The 23,795-nt window shown below is 41.6% G+C and overlaps 1 protein-coding gene across 1 annotated transcript in view; it reads left to right on the top strand.

Annotated features, from left to right (window-relative positions):
• Positions 1 to 23,795, top strand: part of CNTNAP2 (contactin associated protein 2) — a 2,786,505-nt gene that overhangs the window by 2,655,939 nt on the left and 106,771 nt on the right. Inside the window, exon 21 of the mRNA XM_073630449.1 lies at positions 6,009 to 6,102. Within this exon, the coding sequence (XP_073486550.1) occupies positions 6,009 to 6,102 (94 nt within the window). The remainder of the gene's footprint in view (positions 1 to 6,008; positions 6,103 to 23,795) is intronic.

The raw sequence follows: 23,795 nt of genomic DNA, 5'->3' as shown, positions 1-23,795 counted from the left end.
GGGCCCCCAAATGGGGAAGCAGAGCCTGGAAAGCATTGCAGGGCACGGCGACGGGGGGGGGGGGTTGTGAGCAATCAGCGTTGCCGCCCAAATGCTTTCACCTGACAGACAGGAGTCTGCCTGTCAGTTTCAGACACAATCCCGGTGGCTGCAGCCATCGGCTTGTGTGTGATACCCCCCCTGTCAGGTGCATACGACGTACGAACCTGGCAGCAAAAGAGTTTTAAAGTTCATGTGCATGTAAAGGCAGGTGTCCCAATACTTTTCACAATATAGTGTATCTTTCACTGAACATGCTTCTTTTCTGCAATGCTTAGCATGGTCACTTTATGGAGGTGAGAGTCTTAGGCCACCAAAACCACTAAACCCATATCATAAAAACCTATAAAAATCAATACATGGTTCATACTCACTCAGTCACTATGAAATTCATTTTCTGTGTTCTGCAAAATACCTGGTTGATCATGCTGTTCTCTATCTCCCCCTTCTGTCCAAGTCCCCAATGCAGCTAGGGATTTTGCAGAGCAGTGTTGGCAGCTCTGCACATGCTCAGTTTTCAGTGAGTTTCTATGCTGAACATTTCCTGACTATCACATCTGAGCAGCCCATGTGACTCTAGAGTCACACATGTAGGCGTATACATAGTGGTAAATGACAGCCCACTCCCTCCCCCCTCCTTCATGTCCACTAACCAACTGAACACAATAGGAACGGCATCACCTCCCTATTATTCTAAGACATTCTAAGACTTCACCTCCTTATTATTCTAATCTATATAGCAAAAGACAAAAAACACAGTCATGATAAAATACCACCAAAAGAGAGCTCTATGTGTGCTTAAAAAAATTATATAAATTAAATTTGTGTACAGTGTTGCATGATTGAGCAATTGTCAGTTAAAGTAGCACCGTGCTGAATAGTAAAAAAATGCCCTGCTCATGAATGAGGTAAAACCTTCCAAAGTGGTTAACATCCTTGTTAATATTAAGACCCCAGCTACCTCTCAAGTCCTCAACCAACCATGTCATTTGGCTTAACACAATGGACACACACTTCAGCCCACTCTCTTAAACACCACTTTCCCTCTCTCCAACCACAATCTTATCAGTTTCTCACTTGCCCTATCCTTTTCCCTCTATCCCTCCAACCAGCAATTACCAATATAAATTATATTTACTTTAACCCTTCTCTTCTCTACAATGCAACAGACTACCTTTACTACAATATCTTATCCCTGTCCTACCCTAACCTTGCTACCTCTCTCTCTACAATAGCTCATTCTCATCATCCCGGGAAACACTGGCACCCTCACCATATACAGAATTAGGCCCCAACTGCTAAAACCTTCACAAACAGATAACACCTCTCAAAGAAAATATTCATGCTCTTGAGTGACTGTGACATAAAAGTAAATCCACCTAAGACTTCGCCCAATATAAATCTGCTTTCCAAAATACAGATCCTGCCTGCACACTGCCAAACAGACCTATTTCATCACTCTCACCAACACCCTCTCATCCAGTCCTTGCCAACTCTTTTCTATCTTTAACTCTCTACTTCCTCCCCACGCCTCTACTCACTAATTCACTCACAGCCATGGAAATTGCCAATCACTTCGAAAACAAGATTGATGCAAATTTATGACGAGATCCCCACTATCCTGATATCACCACCATCTGGCATACCATGTCTACTAACACATTCAACACTTTGATCCTGTTACCACAGAGAAGGTTACTATACTTCTGTCTGACACCCACCTAACCACCTGCCCCCTGGATCCATTCCCTCACAGCCACTATAGTCATTGTCTTGCGTTATTATATGCTCTCTAACTCACATCTTCAATCTTCTCCTCTCCACTTACATCTCCCCCCCCCCTTTACAGCATGTACTAGCCACCCTCATATTGAGAAAATCCTCACTGAACTCTTCCTGTCTGAAAAACTTAACACCAATTTCCTTGCTCCCGTTTACCTCCAAACTTCTAGAACGCCTAGTCTACAACCGTCAGAGCCAAAATTTAACTATTACCAATCTTCCTAACTTCCATAAGTCTGGTTTTTGTCCACAACAATCCACAGAAACTGCCTTACTAAAACTCACCAATGACTTGCTAACTGCTAAAACCAAAAAGCACCACGCTATACTCATTCTCTTAGATCTTTCTGCTGTCTTTAGACAGTTGACCACCCTTTCCTCCTCCAAAAACCTCACTTCCGTTGCTTTATCTTTCGTGATTCTTCTCCTACCTATCTCAGCATTCTGTCAGCATCATCTACAACTATATCTGCTCCTTTTCCTCTTTCTGTAGGATTTCCTCAAGGTTCTGTCCTCGGGTTCCTTTTATTCACTATCTAGACCTCCTCGCTGGATTGGTTGATGGCCTTCCATAGTTTGTTATTGCTAACAACCCCCAAATCTATTTCCTCATATCTCAACTCACCCTTTCTGTTTCCTCACACATGACTAACTTACTAATTAACACATCTGCACCACTTCTTCAAACTCAATCTTTCCAAAACACAGCTTAAAATATTTCCTCCCGCTATGTTCCTACTCTGAACCTCTCCATCAAGATAAAAGGTCTGAGGCCCTCAGACCAAAGTGTTAGGTGTATTTCTGGACTCTGATCCCTTCTTTCAGCAGCAAATCCAATCACTGTCCAAATGTTGCCACCTTCATCTTTGCAACATTTCCAAAATTCAACCCTTCTTAACAACTGACACCACTAAACTTCTAATTCACTCCCTTGCTATCTTTTGCCTTGACTACTACTACTACTACTAGCGACTTCTTCCTTGTTGGCTTACCTATACAAAGTCTATCTAAGTGCTGCTACCAGACATATCCACCTATTCAGCCACTCAGTGTCCACCAACCCATTCAGCTAGGGCATCCGCTGGTTTCTGCTCACCCAAAGCAAAAAAAATTCAAAATACTAACTACAATATACAAAGTCATCCACAACCCTGCCGCAAGCCACATTACCAGCCTCATCTCAAAACTACCCTCTTCACCTCTCCCAAGATTTCCTGCTTCAGCTCTCTAGCCCCCTCATCACCTCCACTAATGCTCATCTCCAGGACTTCTTCAAAGCCTCTCCCTTTTTCTGGAACTACCTAAGCTAATAGACCCAACTATCTCCTACTTTTTCTACCTTCAGACATTCCTTGAAAATTCATATAGGGAAGCCCATCCCATCTCTTCCTAACAACTGAAATTTTACTTTCTTCAACAACTCAACCCCACAGTTATTACCTTTTGTATCAATGTCCACACCATTTTGATTGTAAGCTCTCAGAAGAAGGATCCTTCTAATCCTCTTCTATTGAATTGTATAATAACTGTAATGTTTTCCTTTATTTTATTAAGCGAGACGCAGAATGTAGGTGTTACATAAATCCTGTATAATGATAATAATCAACAGCAAGAGAATCTCTATAATAACAGCTACCAGGCAATAGTTTAAGTGTGACACTGCAAAGCCGAACAGTATTTGTATTGTCCTTAAAGATTATTGGGCTGCAACAGGCATCAACATGCTGCCAACCCATGACTGTAAATGGAGCAGCAAGAAAACCCTCTTTTCACAGCCTGGCCTGTATGTGGAAGGAGCAGTATTAAATATTCCAGGCATCTGATGTTGACAAAAGGGGTGGGGTTGCTCCCCATCTATTGCAATACAGGGCTTGCAACAGAATGCAAGCCTAGACCTATACATAGTCCACATCATATGCCAAATTGTATAGCTTTTGATGATCAAAAAAAATCAGTTTCTCTTTTACCACTAGATGGTAGTAATGTCACAAAAAGTAGTAATGAGATGTGCTTCTAATTCCAAACATGAACAATTTATATGTGTGGGAACAATAGGCAACTCTATACGAGCAATATACAAATTAAAGGATACTGACATGTATGTAATAAAACGTTGGCCTTTTTAAAATTATAGCATCATTAAAAATGTAAAAAAAACAAATATCCTAATAGGCAGCCTGGGGGATTTTTTGATTTTCACTGCTCTAATCTATTTACCTGTATGAGTTTAAAGCCCTATTAAAATATCAGTTTAAGGTAATTAAATACAGTCTTTAGCCTGAGTGGAAAAGCAAGTCTCCCGCTAGCAACTGCAGAATGTAACCCTTGTTGGGCTGCTTTCACACAGAGGCGCTTTACAGGCACTATAGCGCTAAAAATAGCGCCTGCATAGCGCCTGTAAACAGCCTCTCCTCTCACTCCAGTGTGAAAGCCCGAGGACGCCAAAAAAAGTCCCGCAAGCTGCATCTTTGAGGCGCTGTAGGAGCGGTGTATTCACCACTCCTACAGCACCCCTGCCCATTGATATCAATTATAGATGTAGACAGAAAAGATATTCTCCTGCGCTCGTGCTGGCGGTTTTAGTACAACATTGTAGTATTTTCAAATGATATAATATATTATGTGAAGAGAACATGCGTGTCTTGCTGCCTGAACTAAATGGGGGAAGTCTGGAAAAGCTGGGTGATGAGGGAGAAAGGAGGCGCATGAATCATGTTGTTAAGTAAAGTTTATTCTAAACAAATAAATGAATACAATGAAAATTACTACGTGTTCATAAAAACAGGTTACAATATTCTCATTTGATAACATAGTGGAAATGATTAAAAAACCCATGCAAGGGTATAGGCTGAATCAATGGCTAACGCGTTACAAGGGGATTCCTCTTCATCAGAGCCTTGGAAGACAGAAAATGGTCTGTATCATGTGGTGGATTTATATAGAGAGCGATGCCTGTGTGGGACATGTGTCCCATGACAGATGGTGGATTCTCCTCTGTTTTAGTGGTGTTCCCATCCATATCACAACGCTCTTGGTTCTGTATTGTATGTACGGTAATTGTAGTTCATTAGTTGTTAATGTTGGTCATCTGGATCTGCACACCGGCTGGTGAAGGAGTAGCAGCATGTATAAAATGGCTACAGGTCTGGATCGATCGTTGGATCGTTTCACCGTGCCCTCTGCTGACTCAGAGCCAGAGATCACCAGTCAGCAGGGGGAAGGAGGGTGGGTCAGACCTCTGCTTACTTGCAGAGAGCAAGAGCTCCACTCTGCAGCCTCCGGCAGGGGTACAGACTTTTCTATACAGACTGTAGATGCATTTTTTTTTTTTTGCCCCTAACCATAAAAAAAAAAAAAATATTACCATATACTTTATTTTACCTGTGGTGTGAGGTTTATGCAAACCCAGTAAACTTGATTCAGCAAGATTCTCACATCTGCAAGACTACAAATTCACGTTACATGATTTGTTGCCTCACAACTTCCCTGTTTGGTGTAAATCTGCATCTTTGCAGTTATTCCTGTGTTAAACCCAAGAGTCAGTCTGCTACAAAACGGTGTATTAAAAAAAAACATTTTGTCATGTGAAATATCCTGTGAAACTGTATGTGCATTCATTCTGCATTGATGAAGGCAAAGCCAAGTGTTATTAGGCTAGATGGAGCAGATGATCATAGAAAAAACAATCCTTGTTTGCTATGATCAAAAACTCCATCTAGTGGCTATAATACTGTATTTTCCCGATTTTACTATGAGGAACATTCAACCTGATAAGAAAATATAATTGAATTTGTCCCCAATTTTCACAGAATGTTTGCACATGCACTTTCACCAGATAAATAACTGTGCACCTGCCCCCCTAGGCACTTTTGTAGCAAAAGTACAAGGAAAAAAGCCTTCGGGATGAACTGTCCATGGCTTAAAAGACCACTGGACAGTTGACCAGCAGATTAACATATTATGTTTTATTTCTGTTTATATTGTATATACATTTAATACATGCACATACCAGTCTTGTTTTGTGTAGGAAATGAACATAATAGCTAATCGTAGTTTTCAAGGACACAGAAGGTGCAAGAATCACCGGGAAAATGTGATATTAAAAAGAGCTGAATCCATGAAATATAATGTTGCAGAGTTTGTACTGAAATGGCATTGTCTGACTGCTCTCATTTCTTATTTTTCAGCTTGATCATTACCCACCAGCCACATACAGCCTTCCTGCTTCTTCCGAGACTCGGTTTAATAGACCAAAGGCTCTTTTCCTTGGAAGAGTGTTGGGTAAGTGAAATTTTCAGCAATGAAATACAGCTAAGACTGAACAATGTCACCTTCTTTATCACCGTACTTTATGGCGGCATTGAATCCACATCATGGTATAATCATTGAAGGACATATTGCAGAGAAAACATGTTCCTCAGTGGTAGACAGGTCTGTTCTGTGTCACCTGTGACTGGATTCAATAAATCACTATGTTCAGAAAGGTCATTGGGATCATAGCTGTTTGGGAAAAGTCCTCCTTTATAAAGGAAACATATATAAATAGTGCAGCGCTATATGGTTAACTAAATCATAAAAATAAAAAGTAAAAACGCAAAAATAAATATGTATATGTGATATAACCGTCTGCCACCTAGTAGCGTGCCTACATCGCACACACCAATGTGTTAGCACATAGGGGGTTGATTTACTAAAACTGGAGAGTGCAAAATCTAGTGCAGCTGTGCATGATAGACGATCAGCTTCTAACTTCAGCTTGTTCAATTAAACTTTGACAATGAAACCTGGAAACTGATTGGTTTCTATGCAGAGCTGTACCAGATTTTGCGCTCTCCAGTTTTAGTAAAACAACCCCATAGTGTTCAGAATGCTATGACAAATAAATGTGCACCTCACAAAAGTGTGCAAACTAAAATTGAATATACATTAATATATAAAATTCAAACAAAGGAAAATGTGCCTTAAAAGATTATTATAAAAATCAAGTGCAAAACTTCCCACCACAAAAAAGTGAAACACTCAGTGTCATAATGTGGTGTGTGAACCCAGCGTTGTCTAGCCACAAAGATGGCCCTGCACCCGCCTTCCACCCGGAAACGTCATCAGAGAAACATAAGGAGGGGAGCACAGCACGGCACCTCGCTGTCAACACTGGCATCAGAACAAGCACTTTAAAGGATGTAGTAAATGTGTGGTATAACATTTTAATGATGATAAATATGGGGAATATTTGATTAAATAAAAAAGAAGGGTCTTAGCAAATGGTAAATTATAAATAAAAGGGTGATGCCTGAATTGTAAATATAGTTGATACAGTGCCTCCAGCTGATTACGGCCATTAACCACTTCAGCCCTGGAAGATTTTACCCCCTTCCTGACCAGAGCATTTTTTGCGAATTCAGCACTGCGTCGCTTTAACTGACAATTGCGCGGCCGTGCGACGTTGCACCCAAACAAAATTGACGTCCTTTTTTTAACACAAATAGAGCTTTCTTTTGGCGGTATTTGATCACCTCTGTGTTTTTTATTTTTTACGCTATAAACAAAGAAAAAGCAACAATTTTGAAAAAAAAAAGCAATATTTTTTACTTTTTGCTATAATAAATATCCCAAAAAAATATATAAAAAAATACATTTCTTCCTCAGTTTAGGACGATATGTATCCTTCTACATATTTTTGGTAAAAAAAATCGCAATAAGAGTATATTGATTGGTTTGCGCAAAATTTATAGCGTCTTCAAAATAGGGGATAGATTTATGACATTCTTCTTATAATTTGTTTTTATTAGTAATGGCAGCAATCTGTGATTTTTATCGTGACTGCGACATTGCGGCGGACACATCGGACACTTTTGACACTATTTTGGGACCATTGACATTTATACAGCGATCGGTGCTATAAAAATGCACTGATTACTGTGTAAATGACACTGGCAGGGAAGGGTTTAAACACTAGGGGTGATCAAGGAGTTAAGTGTGTTTTCCCTCAGTGTGTTCTAACTGTAGGGGGGATGGGCTCACTAGAACATGACAGAGATCACTGCTCCCAATCACTGGGAGCAGAAGATCCCTGTCATGTTGCTAGGAGGAACAGGGAAATGCCTTGTTTACATAGGCATCTCCCCATTCTGCCTCTCCGTGCCATGATCACGGGCCACCGGCGAACATCGAGTTTGCGGAACCCGCAGGCACGCCCACGAGGCACACGGCGGGCACGCGCGCCCACTAGCCCACGATTTAAAGGGGACATACAGGTATGCCCATTTGCGCAGCCGTGCCATTGTGACGAAGTACATCGTCGTGCGCTGGTCGGCTAGTGGTTAATAAATAACTTAATAACAATATGAACTTTGTTCAGACACTCAACAAAATACCATAACAATTTCCTGAGTTCTTTAATCTATGATGATTTCTTACCAATGTATAAATATCTCTCAATGAAATTAATAAGTAAAAAAAAAATAAAATTATTTATTAAAATACAAGTGTAATTATACAATTTCATACAAAACCGGAATTACTGGTGATTAATATTTCACACACATAATCTAAGACATCAACACTATAGGAAGGTCATTTCTTTTAACTTTCACAGACCAAACCTGGGACAGCTACAACCAACTATAAAAAGGGTGATTAACCGTGCTATTAAAATATTAAAAAGAAGGCCCCTGAGAACTCTTAAGACAATTTCTGACTCTCTGCGGCCAGAAGAGAGAAAGGAACATATCTTGAAGAGCCAACAAGAAAAATGCAAGTAAAATGTAAAATAAGTCCTAACTTCAATAGAGCTTTTAAATTAGGGTGGACAATAGACAATTTTCCTGGGACCCCCACAAATTTAGCTGCGATACAGGTCTATACATAATTACCCCTACATGGTTTCAACTTACAATATAGACAGACTATTTGGGGAAACTTTAGTAAATAATTTGCCCTTCACCCTGTAAATAATATCAAACTACAAACAGTCAAAATACAATCCCTGCAATTTTGGGAGAAAAAGGTTTGTCAATGTATATAGAGTCAGTATCTCACCACTGTTTCAAAAGAGGAAGATGTCCAAAGTATTAAAAATTAACTGTTAGTTCCAGCAGCAGTGATATGGGGAGTGGTCAACGGGCAGCAGGCTTCTCAATTGTCCAGGGAATGTAAGTGGGTGTGTGGTTCCATCGAGAATAATGTGTGTCTGTCTTTTTTATAGGATGGAGTACCATTGTTTTGAATTTGTACCTCCCCCCTCATGTTTACTAACTCATGATTGGTTGGTTCTAAATTTGGGCCGTAACTGTTCATTTCTCATCCGCCCACTAGGGGTCATTGTAGTTGTATAATTGGAATAATTGCATCTGGTATTATTATGACTGTATTTTAATATGTTTCATATTACGGTGATCTGGTGATTGCCCGCCTTCATGCTCATTAGTGCGCTGTCCCCATATCGTGGACTCTGCTGGTTATAGGGAAAATAATACCGTGAATGTCATGTATTCATGGGACAGAACAAACAAACTCTTTCCCCATTTATCCCCAACATAATATTTGTGCAAAAGTTCTTTTACAATATGTTGGTAAGATATCTCATGTCCTTTGTCTGATGGTGTCTCCTGAAATGATATGTGTGGTTTAATATCTGAAAAACTTTCGATTTTGAATCATTCCTTTTTCAGATAATGGGAATCTCCCCTTGCGGTCTTATGTCAGTTTCAACTTCTATTTTCGGTGAATGACTTCTGGCATACGTTAATCCTTGTATATAGCAAGAATAGTAATTTTATATATATATATATATATATATATATATATATATATATTTTGCTCACATATCGTTTGTAGTTTCTGTTTTAAACTTGTAACCGGGTATTATTTGGTGTACAATTAACTGAGTGGCTCTGCCATTATTTTGGGCAACAGCTGAGTCAACACTGGATTTCTATTGAAGAGACTGTCTTCATCCTTGGAACAATGGGGCTTAATTGACTATCTTGGAGATTTTATGGTCTTTAGTTTAATCTTTCATATGGAGCTGTGATATCTTGACCTGGGTTTCCCTTGATAAAAGACTTTTATTTACTGACCTCAAACCTCAGGTTTTTCCAGCATTGTCAACTGGGGTCGAGTAGTTGCGTATGCCTAACATTACATTTGTACTGATGAAATTTGGTTGACATGATTGTCTGAAAAACCAGTTCCTCAAGATCTTTCTTCCTGTCTTTGACTTAAACGGTTCAGGAGAGGGGCGAATTTGGTTATTGCAATATCATGGTTCAATGGTTTTTCAAATTTATTATAGAAATATCCTGACAAGGACTTATTTTTTACTTTCTATGCACATTTTGGCATTATAATTGTACTTTTAGAATATGTTTTTATGTTTTTATTATGAGTGATTGCCTTTTTTTCATTTGATTGCACTTTGCAGTACTAATACCTCCAGAATATAATAGTACAGGTACACACTAGATTTTTTGTGGCTAGACAGCATTGGGTTCATACACCACAATATAAAAGGCACTCACACCTTACACCACAGCAGCAGTCAATTAGTCTTTTTCTTTTGGTTAAAGACACCTACATATACCGCAGTGTGGGGATTATAACATCTATATTTATAATCAGTGTCATAAACTTTCACATAAGTGCACATAAAGCCCAAAAATGTCCACTATTAGTCAATATGAATTCCTTTTCTATTTGTGCAATCTTTTTATGTATCCAAATTTCACAAGTGATGTGCCCAATCACCTTGTGACACTCCAAACCACTCACCTTAAAAATAGACCTCTAAACTATAGGAAGTCTGCAACAGAATGTATATCACTACAACCTTCTGGCTCATCAGTGCAAAGAAGTAACAAGCGTTAACCTCCAGATAGTTTCATAAATCATAAGAGCTCAAAGATACATAAAAAAACATTCACAGTGCTCACTGTACAGTTTTTATTAAAAATACACCCATGCCAAAAAAATACTCACATAGATAAAACAATAAGGGAAAAATAACAGTAGGATCGATCCTGGAACCCAATATGGCGCTCTGCAGATATCAGCAGCTATGTCCGGTAACAGCATGCTGACTTACGTGTTACATCTTTAACAGGACTTCTTCAGAGGGTCTCTGAAGTTTTATAAAGGACCTTTTTGGAAAAGTGTGAGTGCCTTCTTTCTGTACCCATTTTACATAGTAACTGGTAGTGACTACTTGCCATTTTATTGATTAGTCCAGTGCATGCTGTACAGTATGGTGTACTGCTGTCACTGTCTGTACTTGTTTTCTAAAATAAAATAAACGTTTTTCTGGAAGCATGCAGGTATTTAGTCCACAGTAGGATCAATTCAGGACCCCATATGGCACTTTGCAGAGATCAGCAGCTATGTCTGGTACCAACATGCTGACATCATCGGGCAAACTTCTCCAAACTCGTTACGTCCTTAACGGGATTTCAGAGACCCTCTGATGAAGTCTCATTAAGGACGTAACACGTAAAGTGGAGTTTGTCTGATGATGTCAGCACGCTGTTACCGTGCTGCTGATCTCTGCAAAGCATTGTACTGGGTTCCTGGATCAATCCTACTGTGCACTAAGTGCCTGCATGTTTACATAGATTTATGATACATACTTATTGTTTTATCTATGTCAGTATTTTATTGGCATGGGTGGTATGTTAATAAAAACTGTACAGTGAGCAATATGGAAGTTTTTATTAATATAACTTGAACTCTGGGGGCGTGGCTTAGCAGCTTATGTAGCAGGATGCACAGACCGCGCTGTCTGCTGAGACTCTGCTCATTTCTCCAGAGTACTTCATTCTGATGGTGTGGAACAGTGCAAGACATACCTCTCTAGAAACATTGAGCTCTGGTGATTTATTAAACCATTTGAAGGTTAACCCTTGTTCCTCCTTTGCATTGATTAGCCGGAAGGTTGTGGTAATACACATGCTGTTGCAGACCTCCTATAGTTTAGAGCAGTGGTCTCCAAACTGTGAAAAATTTAAAAATATAGAACTGCGCTAATGAAACAGACTGTGCAGATGACAATTAACCATCATAAAGTGCAAAACCTTGTGAAAGGTATATAAACATATATATAGTGCACACTACTAAACGTATACATTAAATGAACACACAAAAGTGCATTTTCATGTGCAACAGTGCAAATTTATAGGGTATTAAAAAGTCCATGAAATTGATAAGATGGTCACCCAAGTGTTAATAAAGATGTAGAAAAATCTTAATGATTAGGAATAAAGTGTCTGATCCACCATCACCAATGAGAATACTGGCCGCTTACCAGAGACCCATGACCCCCCACTACAGAGGGTCTGGGTAGGCTGTTAAGAATAGTTACTCCGGACCACCATCTAGGAACCAGATGATAATGCTACGTTGAGATATTGGGGGCCTCGATGTCAGATGGATCAATGGCACAATGGCAGGGCATCAAACTCTCAGCACCGGAGTTAACCATAAATGGAAAAGAGAGCTCCAAATAGTGTAAAATCATATGGTTTTATTAAATAAAAATAAGTAAACACTCACATGTAAAATCACAATGTTGAACGACTGAAGAGAAGTCTGGGGCACCGGCCGGATGCCCACAGACAGCCCATCCTGCTGGTACACAACAGCGATGGGGGATGACGCGATCACGTCGCTCCGTTCCGCCCTACACGGCATTTCGTAACAAGCTTACGTCTTCCAGGGGCCCAAACTGTCTCCAAACTGTGGCCCGCAGACTGAATGCGGCCTTTTGTTTGCTGTTATCCAGCCCTTGGGGCACCATTCCTCCCACTGACACCAGCAATGGGGCACTATTCCTCCCAATGACCCAAACGATGGAGCACTATTCTTCACAATGACACCGATGATGGGGCACTATTTTTCCCAATGTAACCAACAATGGGGCACTATTCCTCCCTTTGACACCAACGATGGGGCACTATCCTTCCCAATGAGACCAAAGATGAGGCACTATCCATCCCAATGACACCAACAATGGGGCACTATTTCTTCCAGTGACATAAGTGATGAAGCACTATTCCTCGCAATGACACCAACGATGGGGCACTGTTCCTCCCAATGACATCAACAATGGGGTACTATTCTTCCCAATAATACCAACAATGAGGCCTTACTCCTCCAATTCCAATGACATGGCACTATTCCCGCTCCTACTGAGCAGTGGTGCTAATAGTTTTTTATTTACTCCCACTAACCACCAAGTCAGAGGCACTATTTATTCCCACTGACGCTGGAGCATTTTCTACTTCCAGGGGACTACAGTCAGGCACCCCTAATGTCTGAAGGCCAATAAACTTGCCCTTTGTTTAGAAAGTTTGGAGATCACTGGTTTAGAGGTCTTGGTGGAGTTTGCCCGATGATGTCAGCATGTTGGTACCAGACATAGCTGCTGATCTCTGCAAAGTGCCATATGGGGTCCTGGATTGATCCTACTGTGTACTAAGAACCTGCATGCTTCCAGAAAAACGTTTATTTTATTTTAAAGAACAGGTACAGACAGTGACAGCAGTACACCATACTGTACAGCATTCACTGGACTAATCAATAAAATGGCAAGTAGTCACCACCAGTTACTATGTAAAATGGGTACAGAAAGAAGGCACTCGCACTTTTCCAAAAGGTGATTGGGCACATAAAGTGTGAAATCTGGATACATAAGAAGATTGCATAACTGGAAAAAGAATTCCTGTTTGAATAATGGTGGACATTTTTTTGAAATTTTGCGCATGAGAGTTTATGACACTGATAGTTTTACATTTTGTGGTGGGAGATTTTGCACTTTTTTATTATCTTATAAGGAACATATATGTTTATATGAATATTATATATTAATGTAAATATAATTTTAGTTTACACACTTTTAAGAGGTGGAGATTTTATTGTCATAGCATTTTGACACTATGTGATTATACTGTATATTTGTGTGTGCAATGTAGGCACACCACTAGGTGGCAGTAGAATATATATATATATATATATATCAGAGGGCAGACTACATATTTATTCTTGCACATAGTTCACTTCCCTTTTGCTTATTTTTTATGATTTGGTTAAATCAGCGATGTACTATTTATATTTTTCTGCATATTCTGCTTAAGTGTGAATAACTTTAAGGATATAGTTGTGCAGCCATTATTTAAAGTTATTAAGTTTTTTTTAAGTTCTCCTTTATATAACTGGGTTTAAAATATATCTATACTCAAGAACAAAAATATATATATTGCAGATTTTCAGTTTTTGGATGTGGTAGCTGTATTCATTTTTTCTTTTCAGGCTAAGTACATTTTTATGCAAGTACAGAAAAATACTTGTTGATCCTGCCAGAAATCTGGTGACCTTGTAGCTTCCTAAACATGGAGCTGAAATGTTATCATTTTCCCATGTGTTCTGTGTAAACTACAGAACACTTCCCTTCTAAGTAGTGAAGATTAGGCAGAGTAGGTGCTTGTGTTTCCAACTGAAAATTGACTGACCGCTTACATACATTTTTGGTAATCTGCGTTTATATTCCCATGTTCTGCAAACTGAAAATTGACTGACCGCTTACATACATTTTTGGTAATCTGTTTGTCACCGCTGTCTCAACTACATCTGTAGCCATGCTCACATTATTTCAATGTTTATTTAGCCATTAAGTCTTACCTAAATTATGGGTTTCCTTATCTTTACAATTTTGGCCTTTTAGTCCCCTTGCAGTTTGATTGTGGTGTGAAAGTTATGCCCTGCTTGCTGTGTTCCTAATATGCCCTCCTAATTGATTAATTGCCAGATTCCATCCACACCCAACACAGTATATAACAAGGCTTTCTTTATGGGGGAGCACATACAGGGGGCTGCACATACAGGGGTTCTTCCAAAGAAGTGGCGTTCTTAAAATAAGTGGCACTTCTGCTCTTGCACTTCAGCGAGTTGCACAAAACAAACCATTGCAGGTGATCTCATTTTCATATTATCTCTTCTTCTCTGAAACATGCACTCTTTACCTCTCCTCCTCTTCACAATTGCAGCCTCTCTCCTCAAGCTCTCTTTTCTACATCCCTCTGCTCCACCACACAATCTGTACATATCACCCTCACTTCTCCCCTCCCCCTATTACTGCACTCATCACCTCTTTCTAACTCTAAGCCCACTTGCTAACATACCCCCCAGGATACTGAAGCATGTCCCCTCATACAAATCATATTCTCATATTACCTCCCTCTCTCTTCTGCTTCTCCTAATCGCTGGAGATATTTCCCCAAACCCTGGGCCTCCCTTATTTAACTGTACCCAACACACCCATCACCATCACCCTACATCCTCTGGCAGTAGTCGCAATCTACACAATCTAGTCTCCATTCCTCTTCTTCCCAACAACAGCCTCCCTCTCTCCTGCGCCCTCTGGAACGCCCGCTCTGTCTGCAACAAACTCACTGCTGTTCATGACCTCTTTGTCACTAATTCCTTCAATCTACTTGCTCTCACCGAAACCTGGCTCCACGAATATGACACCCCTTCTCTTGCTTCCCTCTCCCAGGGTGGCCTTCACTGGACTCACTCCCCTAGACCTAATGGACGCAAGGGAGGTGGAGTGGGATTCCTCCTATCCCCCCAGAGCACCTTCCAGGTTATTCACCCTCCTCCCTCTTTTTCCCTCTCATCATTCGAAGCCCACTGTATACGTCTATTCTCTCCTACTTCCCTAAGAATTGCTGTGATCTACCGGCTCCCTGGACCATTATCGACTTTCCTTGATGAGTTTTCTGCCTGGCTACCCTACTTTCTCTCTTCGGATATTCCAACAATCCTTCTCTGTGATTTCAACATCCCTGCTAATACAAACACTCCTGCTACTTCTAAACTTCTTAGTCTAACCTCTTCATTTGACCTGAAGCAATGGGTACAGGCTTCTACTCACTCTGATGGCAATACCCTTGACCTTGTATTCTCCTACCTATGCACTCCATGCAACTTCTCAAACAATCCTTTTCCTCTCTCCGACCACCATCTTATTAGTTTCTCTCTCCCCCTGTCTTCCACCACCTTTCCCTCCAATTGCCTAACCATCACCCGTAGAAACTTTCGCAACTTCAACTCCTCTCTCCTCTCTTCTGCTACTGACCACCTCTATGACAAAATCTCTCCCCTGTCCTGCCCCAACCAAGCCACGTCCATCTACAATAAATCTCTGTCCACCACCCTGGACAAGCTCGCTCCCCTCACTACACGCAGAATCAGGCCTCAACCCCTACAATCCTGGCAAACAGATGACACCAAAAGTCTCAAAAAACGTAGTCGTGCTCTTGAGCGTCTGTGGCACAAGACTAAGTCTCTCAAAGACTTCAATCAATACAAATCTGCCCTCCAAAAATACTATTCTTTCCTCCACACTGCCAAGGAAACCTATTTTACAACTCTTATTAACACCTTCTCATCCAATCCCCGTAAACTCTTCTCTACCTTCAACTCTCTACTTTGTCCTCCACCGCCTCCACCCACTGACTCACTCACTGCCCAGGAGATTGCTAATCACTTCAAAAACAAGATTGATACAATCCGTGATGAAATCTCCATTCTACAGGTATCTCCCCCAGCTAAGACCCCATGTCAACAGGTACAACTGACACTCCCCCTATTCAAATCTGCTACTACAGACGAAGTTGCTAAACTCCTTTCTATCACCCACCTAACCACCTGTCCCCTGGACCCTATTCCCTCTCAAATGCTACGGTCACCCTCTGACCCCATCCTACACTCTCTAACCCACATCTTCAATCTCTCCCTCACCTCTGGCATCTTCCCCGACGCTCTAAAACATGCACTGGTCACCCCCATACTCAAAAAGCCGTCCTTGGACCCTACCAATCTTAACAACCTACGCCCTATCTCCTTGCTCCCCTTTTCCTCTAAACTCCTTGAACGCCTGGTTTACAACCAACTGAGTGACCACCTCACTAAAAACAACCTTCTTGATCCCCTTCAATCTGGATTCTGCCCTCAACACTCCACAGAAACTGCTCTTTTAAAACTCACAAATGACCTACTAACTGCAAAAACCAATGGACACTATTCTGTACTCCTACTTCTGGATCTTTCAGCTGCCTTTGACACGGTTGACCACCCCCTCCTCCTCAAAAAACTTTACTCCCTCGGTCTCCGTGACTGTGCTCTTCAGTGGCTCTCATCCTACCTATCCCAACGCACCTTCAGTGTCACTTACAATTCTACTTCCTCCACTCCTCTTCCCTTCTCTGTCGGGGTCCCCCAAGGTTCTGTTCTTGGACCTCCTTTTATTTTCAATCTACACCTCATCCCTGGGTCAGCTGATAGCCTCTCACGGCTTTCAATATCATTTCTATGCTGATGACACGCAAATCTATCTCTCCACCCCTCAACTCACTCCATCAGTCTCTTCACGCATCACTAACTTACTAACCGACATATCTGTATGGATGTCACACCACTTCCTCAAACTCAACTTGCCCAAAACTGAGCTTATAATATTTCCTCCCCCACGTTCCTCTTCCCTTGACTTCTCTGTCAAGAGCAATGGCACAACCATCCACCTGTCCCCACATGTCAGGGTGCTAGGTGTTATCCTGGATTCTGAACTCTCCTTTCAGCCCCACATCCAATCACTTTCCAAAGCTTGCCGCCTCAACCTCCGCAACATCTCTAAACTACGTCCCTTTCTAACCAATGAAACCACAAAGCTCCTGATTCACTCCCTGGTTATCTCTCGCCTTGACTACTGCAACTCACTCCTCATTGGCTTACCTTTAAACAGACTATCCCCCCTGCAGTCCATCATGAATGCTGCTGCCAGACTCATCCACCTTACAAACCGCTCAGTGTCTGCTACCCCTCTCTGCCAATCCCTCCATTGGCTGCCACTCGCCCAACAAATTAAATTCAAAATACTAACAATAAGTTACAAAGCCATCCACAACTCTGCCCCCAGCTACATCACTAACCTAGTCTCAAAATACCAACCTAATCGCCATCTCCGTTCCTCCCAAGACCTCCTGCTCTCTAGCTCCCTCATCACCTCCTCCCATATCCGCCTCCGGGACTTCTCCCGAGCCTCGCCCATCCTCTGGAATTCCCTACCCCAATCTGTCAGAATGTCTCCAAATTTATCCACTTTTAGGCGATCCCTGAAAACTTTCCTCTTCAGAGAAGCCTATCCTGCCTCCATCTAACAACTGCACTATTTTCTCCATTAGCTCATCCCCCACAGCTATTACCCTTTTGTATAACTTGACCCTCCCTCCTAGATTGTAAGCTCTAACGAGCAGGGCCCTTTGATTCCTCCTGTATTGAATTGTATTGTACTTGTATTGTCTGCCCTAATGTTGTAAAGCGCTGCGTAAACTGTCGGCGCTATATAAATCCTGTATAATAATAATAATAACTCAGAAAAACAGCCTAGGAAAAAAAATACATTATGGCCACTAGATGGTAGTGACGATAAAGGAACTACATGTATTAAAGAAAATACAACAATTTTCTTATTGGCTGTGCAGACGTTTGACACATCCACACAGTGATTGTTTTAGGCCCCTTTCACACTGGGGTGGTGGGGGCGTCAGCGGTAAAACAGTGCTATTTTTAGTGCCACTTTAACGTCGTTTTAGCGGCGGTATTCGGCGGCTAGCGCGGCGGTTTTAACCCCCCCGCTAGCAGCCGAAAAAGGGTTAAAACCGCCCGCAAAGCACCACTACAGCGGCGCTATGCCAACTGTATAGCCGCGCTGCCCCATTGATTTCAATGGGCAGAAGCGGTTTAGGAGCGGTGAATAAACCGCTCCTTCACCGCTCCAAAGATGCTGTTTGCAGGAGTTTTTTTTCTCTCCTGCCAGCGCAGCGCTCCAGTGTGAAAGCCCTCTAACCCTACCGTTTGACGGTACAAGCTTATCTGACTCACCGCCAAAGGCCTGTGAGTCCACCATCTCTGGTAAGGGCATTGCATTTTTCTTTGCTTGAATTTATGTTTGGAGAAGACCTGGTTTTGCATGTTGGTATGTCTCTGACTTCGCTTTGAGAAGCATTTATGAAATTTTGGAGCAATAGCGATACATCTGCATCCACATGAATCTCCACTTTATATATGGATTTTTAAACTCACAACATTATACCCATATGTCATGCATTTCCTAGTTTTTATATTTTTTCGCACTTTATTAGTTTGATATGATAGACATTTGACATTGTCTTTTCATCTATGTTTGCATTACCATGCTAATGTGATTCTTGAGACCACTCACTGTGTTCTGGATGATTATATATTTTTTTACCTTCTCCTTTTTACATATTTTTTTGCACCCTTATTTTGATGTCACATTTAGTGGAGCTCACTCACACTTTTTGTGGTCACTAACCTGGTTTATAATTCTCGGATATATGAATTTTTATTTACTTATTTTTTTTGTGGTTACACATCTTATATAGGTTGTTCACACACCTTTGTCACTTTGTGTATCATCCATAGCATTGTGACTCTATATTCACCAATGTAGATTTTCAGTATTTTCTATAGCGCCACACATTGTTCCATTTATATTTCACAATTAGTCTGATTGTTGTGTTGGCTGCTCTTTTATTTAGAGTTGGCGCGGTTTTCTCATCTATTAGTATGAGAATTACAACTATGTTGAGCTGTAATGAATATTCTCTTTCCAGAAACAGCCCAGTAGGAGGTTCCTGGCTACTGTGCTTTCTGGGAGGGAGTATTTATTGGACAGATGCCAAGTGCTCTTTGTCAGTTTGTTACCTCGGGGCCCTCCTGGCCCGAGGGTGTGTTGCTATAAGTTCTGCTAGTAGGCCCAGAAGCCTGTCTGGGGCCTACTAATCCTGAGGTGGTCCCTAGGCTGTCTTGCCTGTGTGGAAGAAGCTGAGCCAAGCTTGAGGAGATCCAGGGGAGGACCCTTGCTGGAGAAAGCCAGGATGAAGGTTGGTCTCTCAGGAGGGCCTGGTGACTCGTTTGGAGGATGCACCTATATCTAATCCTGTTCACAGTATCGCTGGGTTGGCTTAATAGTTCTGGTACTGTCAAGCTGTTCTGCAATCTAAACAAGGTAACAAGCTCCTGGCTGCTAAGTCTTTGAGAGAGAGACTTATCCAGGAGTTCTACTGGCTGCTAAGTCTGTGAGAGAAGCTTGTCCAGACATTCTACCGGCTGCTAGGTCTGTGTGAGAGACCTATCCAAGTATCTAAGATCTAACAAAAGAAAGCTGTTTTTCCTTTAGGATTCAAGGAGTCTGTAAGTGATCTGCAAAAAATGGTATCGGAAACCTCCCCTAAACCTCTCTCCTACTACTTCTCTCAAGTTCTCATTAAAGCATTGAAAATTACTTAAAGTGACTGGCGCCCAAATTCTGTTCTAATTTCCTATTATAGCCATGGACTCAGCCGTGGGGTGAATGTAAGCTTGCCCCCTGCCTCTGGAGGTACCTCCCAGCTCCCAGTAAACCCAGGGGGGCGCTACAATTGTATATGTGTCGGTGAGAGGCCACTGGCCACACCCTACTGAACCCCATTTAAAGGAACAGCATTGCTCGCTTAGGACACCACTCAAGCCCCTATACCCGGGTTTGGAGGGACTTACATTTGAATGCTGGATTTGGGCCCCAACTCACTGTCCAGTGGGGAAAGGTTTGCCAGAGATTGCCCAGTATCCTTGCATTGCCCTCCTCAGGAACTCCTAAAGAAAAGGGACTTGGGGTGAGTCACTGGTCGGCTTGTTATTTACTAATAAAAGTTGCACTTTATTTAGTAACTGTTTCTGTATACTTGTTAAAGTGTTTATTAATGCTTTTGCATTTTTTACTGTTGATTTAATGTATGTTGGAACAATAAATATTCACCCTCCAGCCTTGGTGTGCCAGAAAGTGTGGCATTGCCAGAAGGTCATTGACATCTGGAGTCAAGAGACCCAAACAGCAGCTCCTTCTGGGTTAATAACTCTATCCCATCCCACCAAAAACTAAAAAACAGTTTGGGCTGGCACCATACACATGATGAGAATATCGGACAAATGATTGTCCAGTTTTTCTTTTTGCATGCTAGTCTCATGTCAAAAACAAAAAGGTTACTAGAGTTACAAAAATGTTCCTAAAACAGAATACAACTTCCCGCCATTATGTCATGTATTCTTTAGTTTCTGAGCATGTTTCGTCTTGTTCACATTTTTTATGGACAAATGCTGTACTGATGAAACGAAAATCGTTTGTTCTGTTACTGTAAGAGAAAAACTCTTGTGCTTGTCCCTTTTGTTAATTTTGCATGAACTGCCATAATTGGCTCTTGAAAGCTGTGTACTAATGGTCAGATTATCAGTCGATGGCTCTGAACGTGCAATTTTTGGTCTAATCTCATTGTTTGTACTTGGCATAAGCCTTTAGTGTGCATTCACACTTATTTGTTATTCTTAGCTTTTTCAAATGTTTTTAGGCCAGTTGAAAGACACACTGAGAGTTGGGCTTATGGGGGTTGCCATTAATAACCTAAAAAGTTGATATGCCTGTCAAGAAAGTCGGAGAGAAGTCCTCATCCACATGCTTGTTCTTGGTGGACAGCTAGGCAACTAACCTATGCAGAATGAGTGTCCAGCAATGGCAACCTGTTTATCTCAGGAAAGGATTCCTTTAATGCTGTTCATTCTCAGTCCATGTTACATAGTAGGTGAGGTTGAAAAAAGGCACAAGTCCATCAAGCCCAACCTGTGTGTGTGCTTTTATGTCAATATTACATTGTATATCCCTGTATGTTTTGGTCGTTTAGGTGCCTATCTAATAGTTTTTTTAAACTATCTATGCGCTCTGCTGAAACTGATGCTTGTGGAAGAGAATTCCACACTCTTACCGCTCTTACCGTAAAGAACCCAGTTTCCGGTTAAATCGCTTTACCTCTATGTAGCACTAACTCACTGTGGAGCTGCTGGTTTAAATGGGTCTGTTACATTCACTTTGCTCCCCTCTGTTTCACCGGCACCGGATCTAGGGGTTCCGTTGAGTTTACTGCTGGATCACACACGCACCAACACTGGAGTACGTTTTCAATGCTTTATTGAACAGTCAAACTTTAGGAAGTAGCAGGAAAGAGACGGAAAAGGAAACTCTCAGGAGAAACTCAAATATCTTCTTGCAAAATCTTAGCGACAAATGTCCCGGTAGAACTCAAATAATTATGTGGAATGCGTTCCCCTCATGGGACACACTCTTTGCTCGTCTGCATAGGCCTCTCTCACTGGTCTAGCAGCCAATACGCAGCACAAATCTAAAGTCTCTGCCACAGACTTACTTGGGGAGGTAAATCTGCACGATCCTCTGCCACAGGATGTATCAGATCTTCTGCAGTGAACAGTCAGTCACAGTGCCTGAACCTTTAAGCCGAACCGGTGACACTATGCTGTATGGTTACTTCCTTTGGATACGTCCTCCAGCCGTCACCAGGCCCCTTTATAGACCAGCACGCTGCGTGATCTCTCCAAGGCGGGTCCTCCCCTGGGATCTCCTCGGCTGTCCAGCTTCGTCACACAGGACCGACAGCTCAGGACCATTCCTCGGCCGCGGTGGTAGGCCCCAGACAAGCCTCTGGACCCACCCCTGCGCCGTAGCATCGTGGGCCTCGAGGTAGCTCCTTAACGCATACCTGTCGGCCAGGAGGGCCAGCAGGTGGCTGTAGAAAAACCCTAGAACATGGCGTCTGTCCCATAAATACCCTCGCCCAGAATGCAACTCGGGGGACCACCTCCACCGAGCTTGCCTCCCAGACAGAGGAGCATCTATACACTTCGACACGTTGCCCTTCCAACACTGACTAATGGCAACAGCGACACCCACCGGTCAGCACGGAAGCACACACAACATCAGGCAAGCTGGAACAGAGGTGAACTTTTAACCTTCCTAACACACAATTTACTAAATTTACCTAATCTGCGGTAGATTGTAAATCTACTAGCGCTACATCTAATTTTAGTGAATGTTTTTTTAATTGTCCTTTTACGGAATAGTTTTATCCCTATTGTGGGGTCACCAGTACGGTATTTGTACATTGAAATCATATCCCCTCTCAAGCGTCTCTTCTCCAGAGAGAATAAGTTCAGTGCTTGTAACCTTTCCTCATACTTACGTAAGTCAAACAATTTTGACACACACCATTACCAGGCTTTGCGGTGCTCTGAGTTACCAAAAATGCTGTAGGTCATATTTTCAGCCTGCTGCGGTGTGTTGGCAGCCTCTGCAAATGAAAAGCTTGCCCTAATGCAAAACAGGTTAATGAATGCTGCAATGGACTGGCATAGTGTAAATGGGTCCTAATAGTACTGGTCAACAAACGCTAGGAAATGTATTTCCAGGTATCCCCACACAACTTACCTTTCATAAGGTTTGTATTGACATTGTTATTCTGTGGAATAACTGGCTATTTAAAGCTTTAAAAAGTGTAGTTCTTAAGTTAAATGAAGGCTTGCAACTACATTTATACTTTTGTCATCACCATAATAACCCTGATTGCTCCATTACTGCTAAAAACATAATGATTGGACACAGGTTAAACCCAATAGAGGGCAGTATTGCTCTACATTTTGGCTTGGTAAGCAAAGTGAAACATGCACTGTGATTTTAGAGGAATTTGACATTTGAATTCCTTATACAGTTTAACGTGTTATGGTCATTCTAGCTATCTGGGCCCGATCAAATCCAGAGTATCAAATAGACATAGAAAAGTATAGACAAAATGATGAGGAGTGAGGACATAAATGAGCCACAGATGTAATGGGAGGTTGTGTCCTGGTACAGTAAGTATTGTGTTAACATGACACTGTACAAAGCTGTAGTTATTCTTAAATGGGAAAGACTCTAGGTTTATTTTTAAACAGGATATGGTTATAGCTGAAAAATTTTAATGAAAAGCAGCATGTGAAAATATTGTTTGGAAGGGATAATGATATTGTCTAAATCAGTTTGTGTA

Source organism: Aquarana catesbeiana, linkage group LG05 (assembly GCF_042186555.1).
Source record: "Aquarana catesbeiana isolate 2022-GZ linkage group LG05, ASM4218655v1, whole genome shotgun sequence".
NCBI lineage: Eukaryota > Metazoa > Chordata > Amphibia > Anura > Ranidae > Aquarana > Aquarana catesbeiana.
Note: the sequence above shows the minus strand (reverse complement) of the source record. Positions and strands in the feature narration are given on the sequence as shown.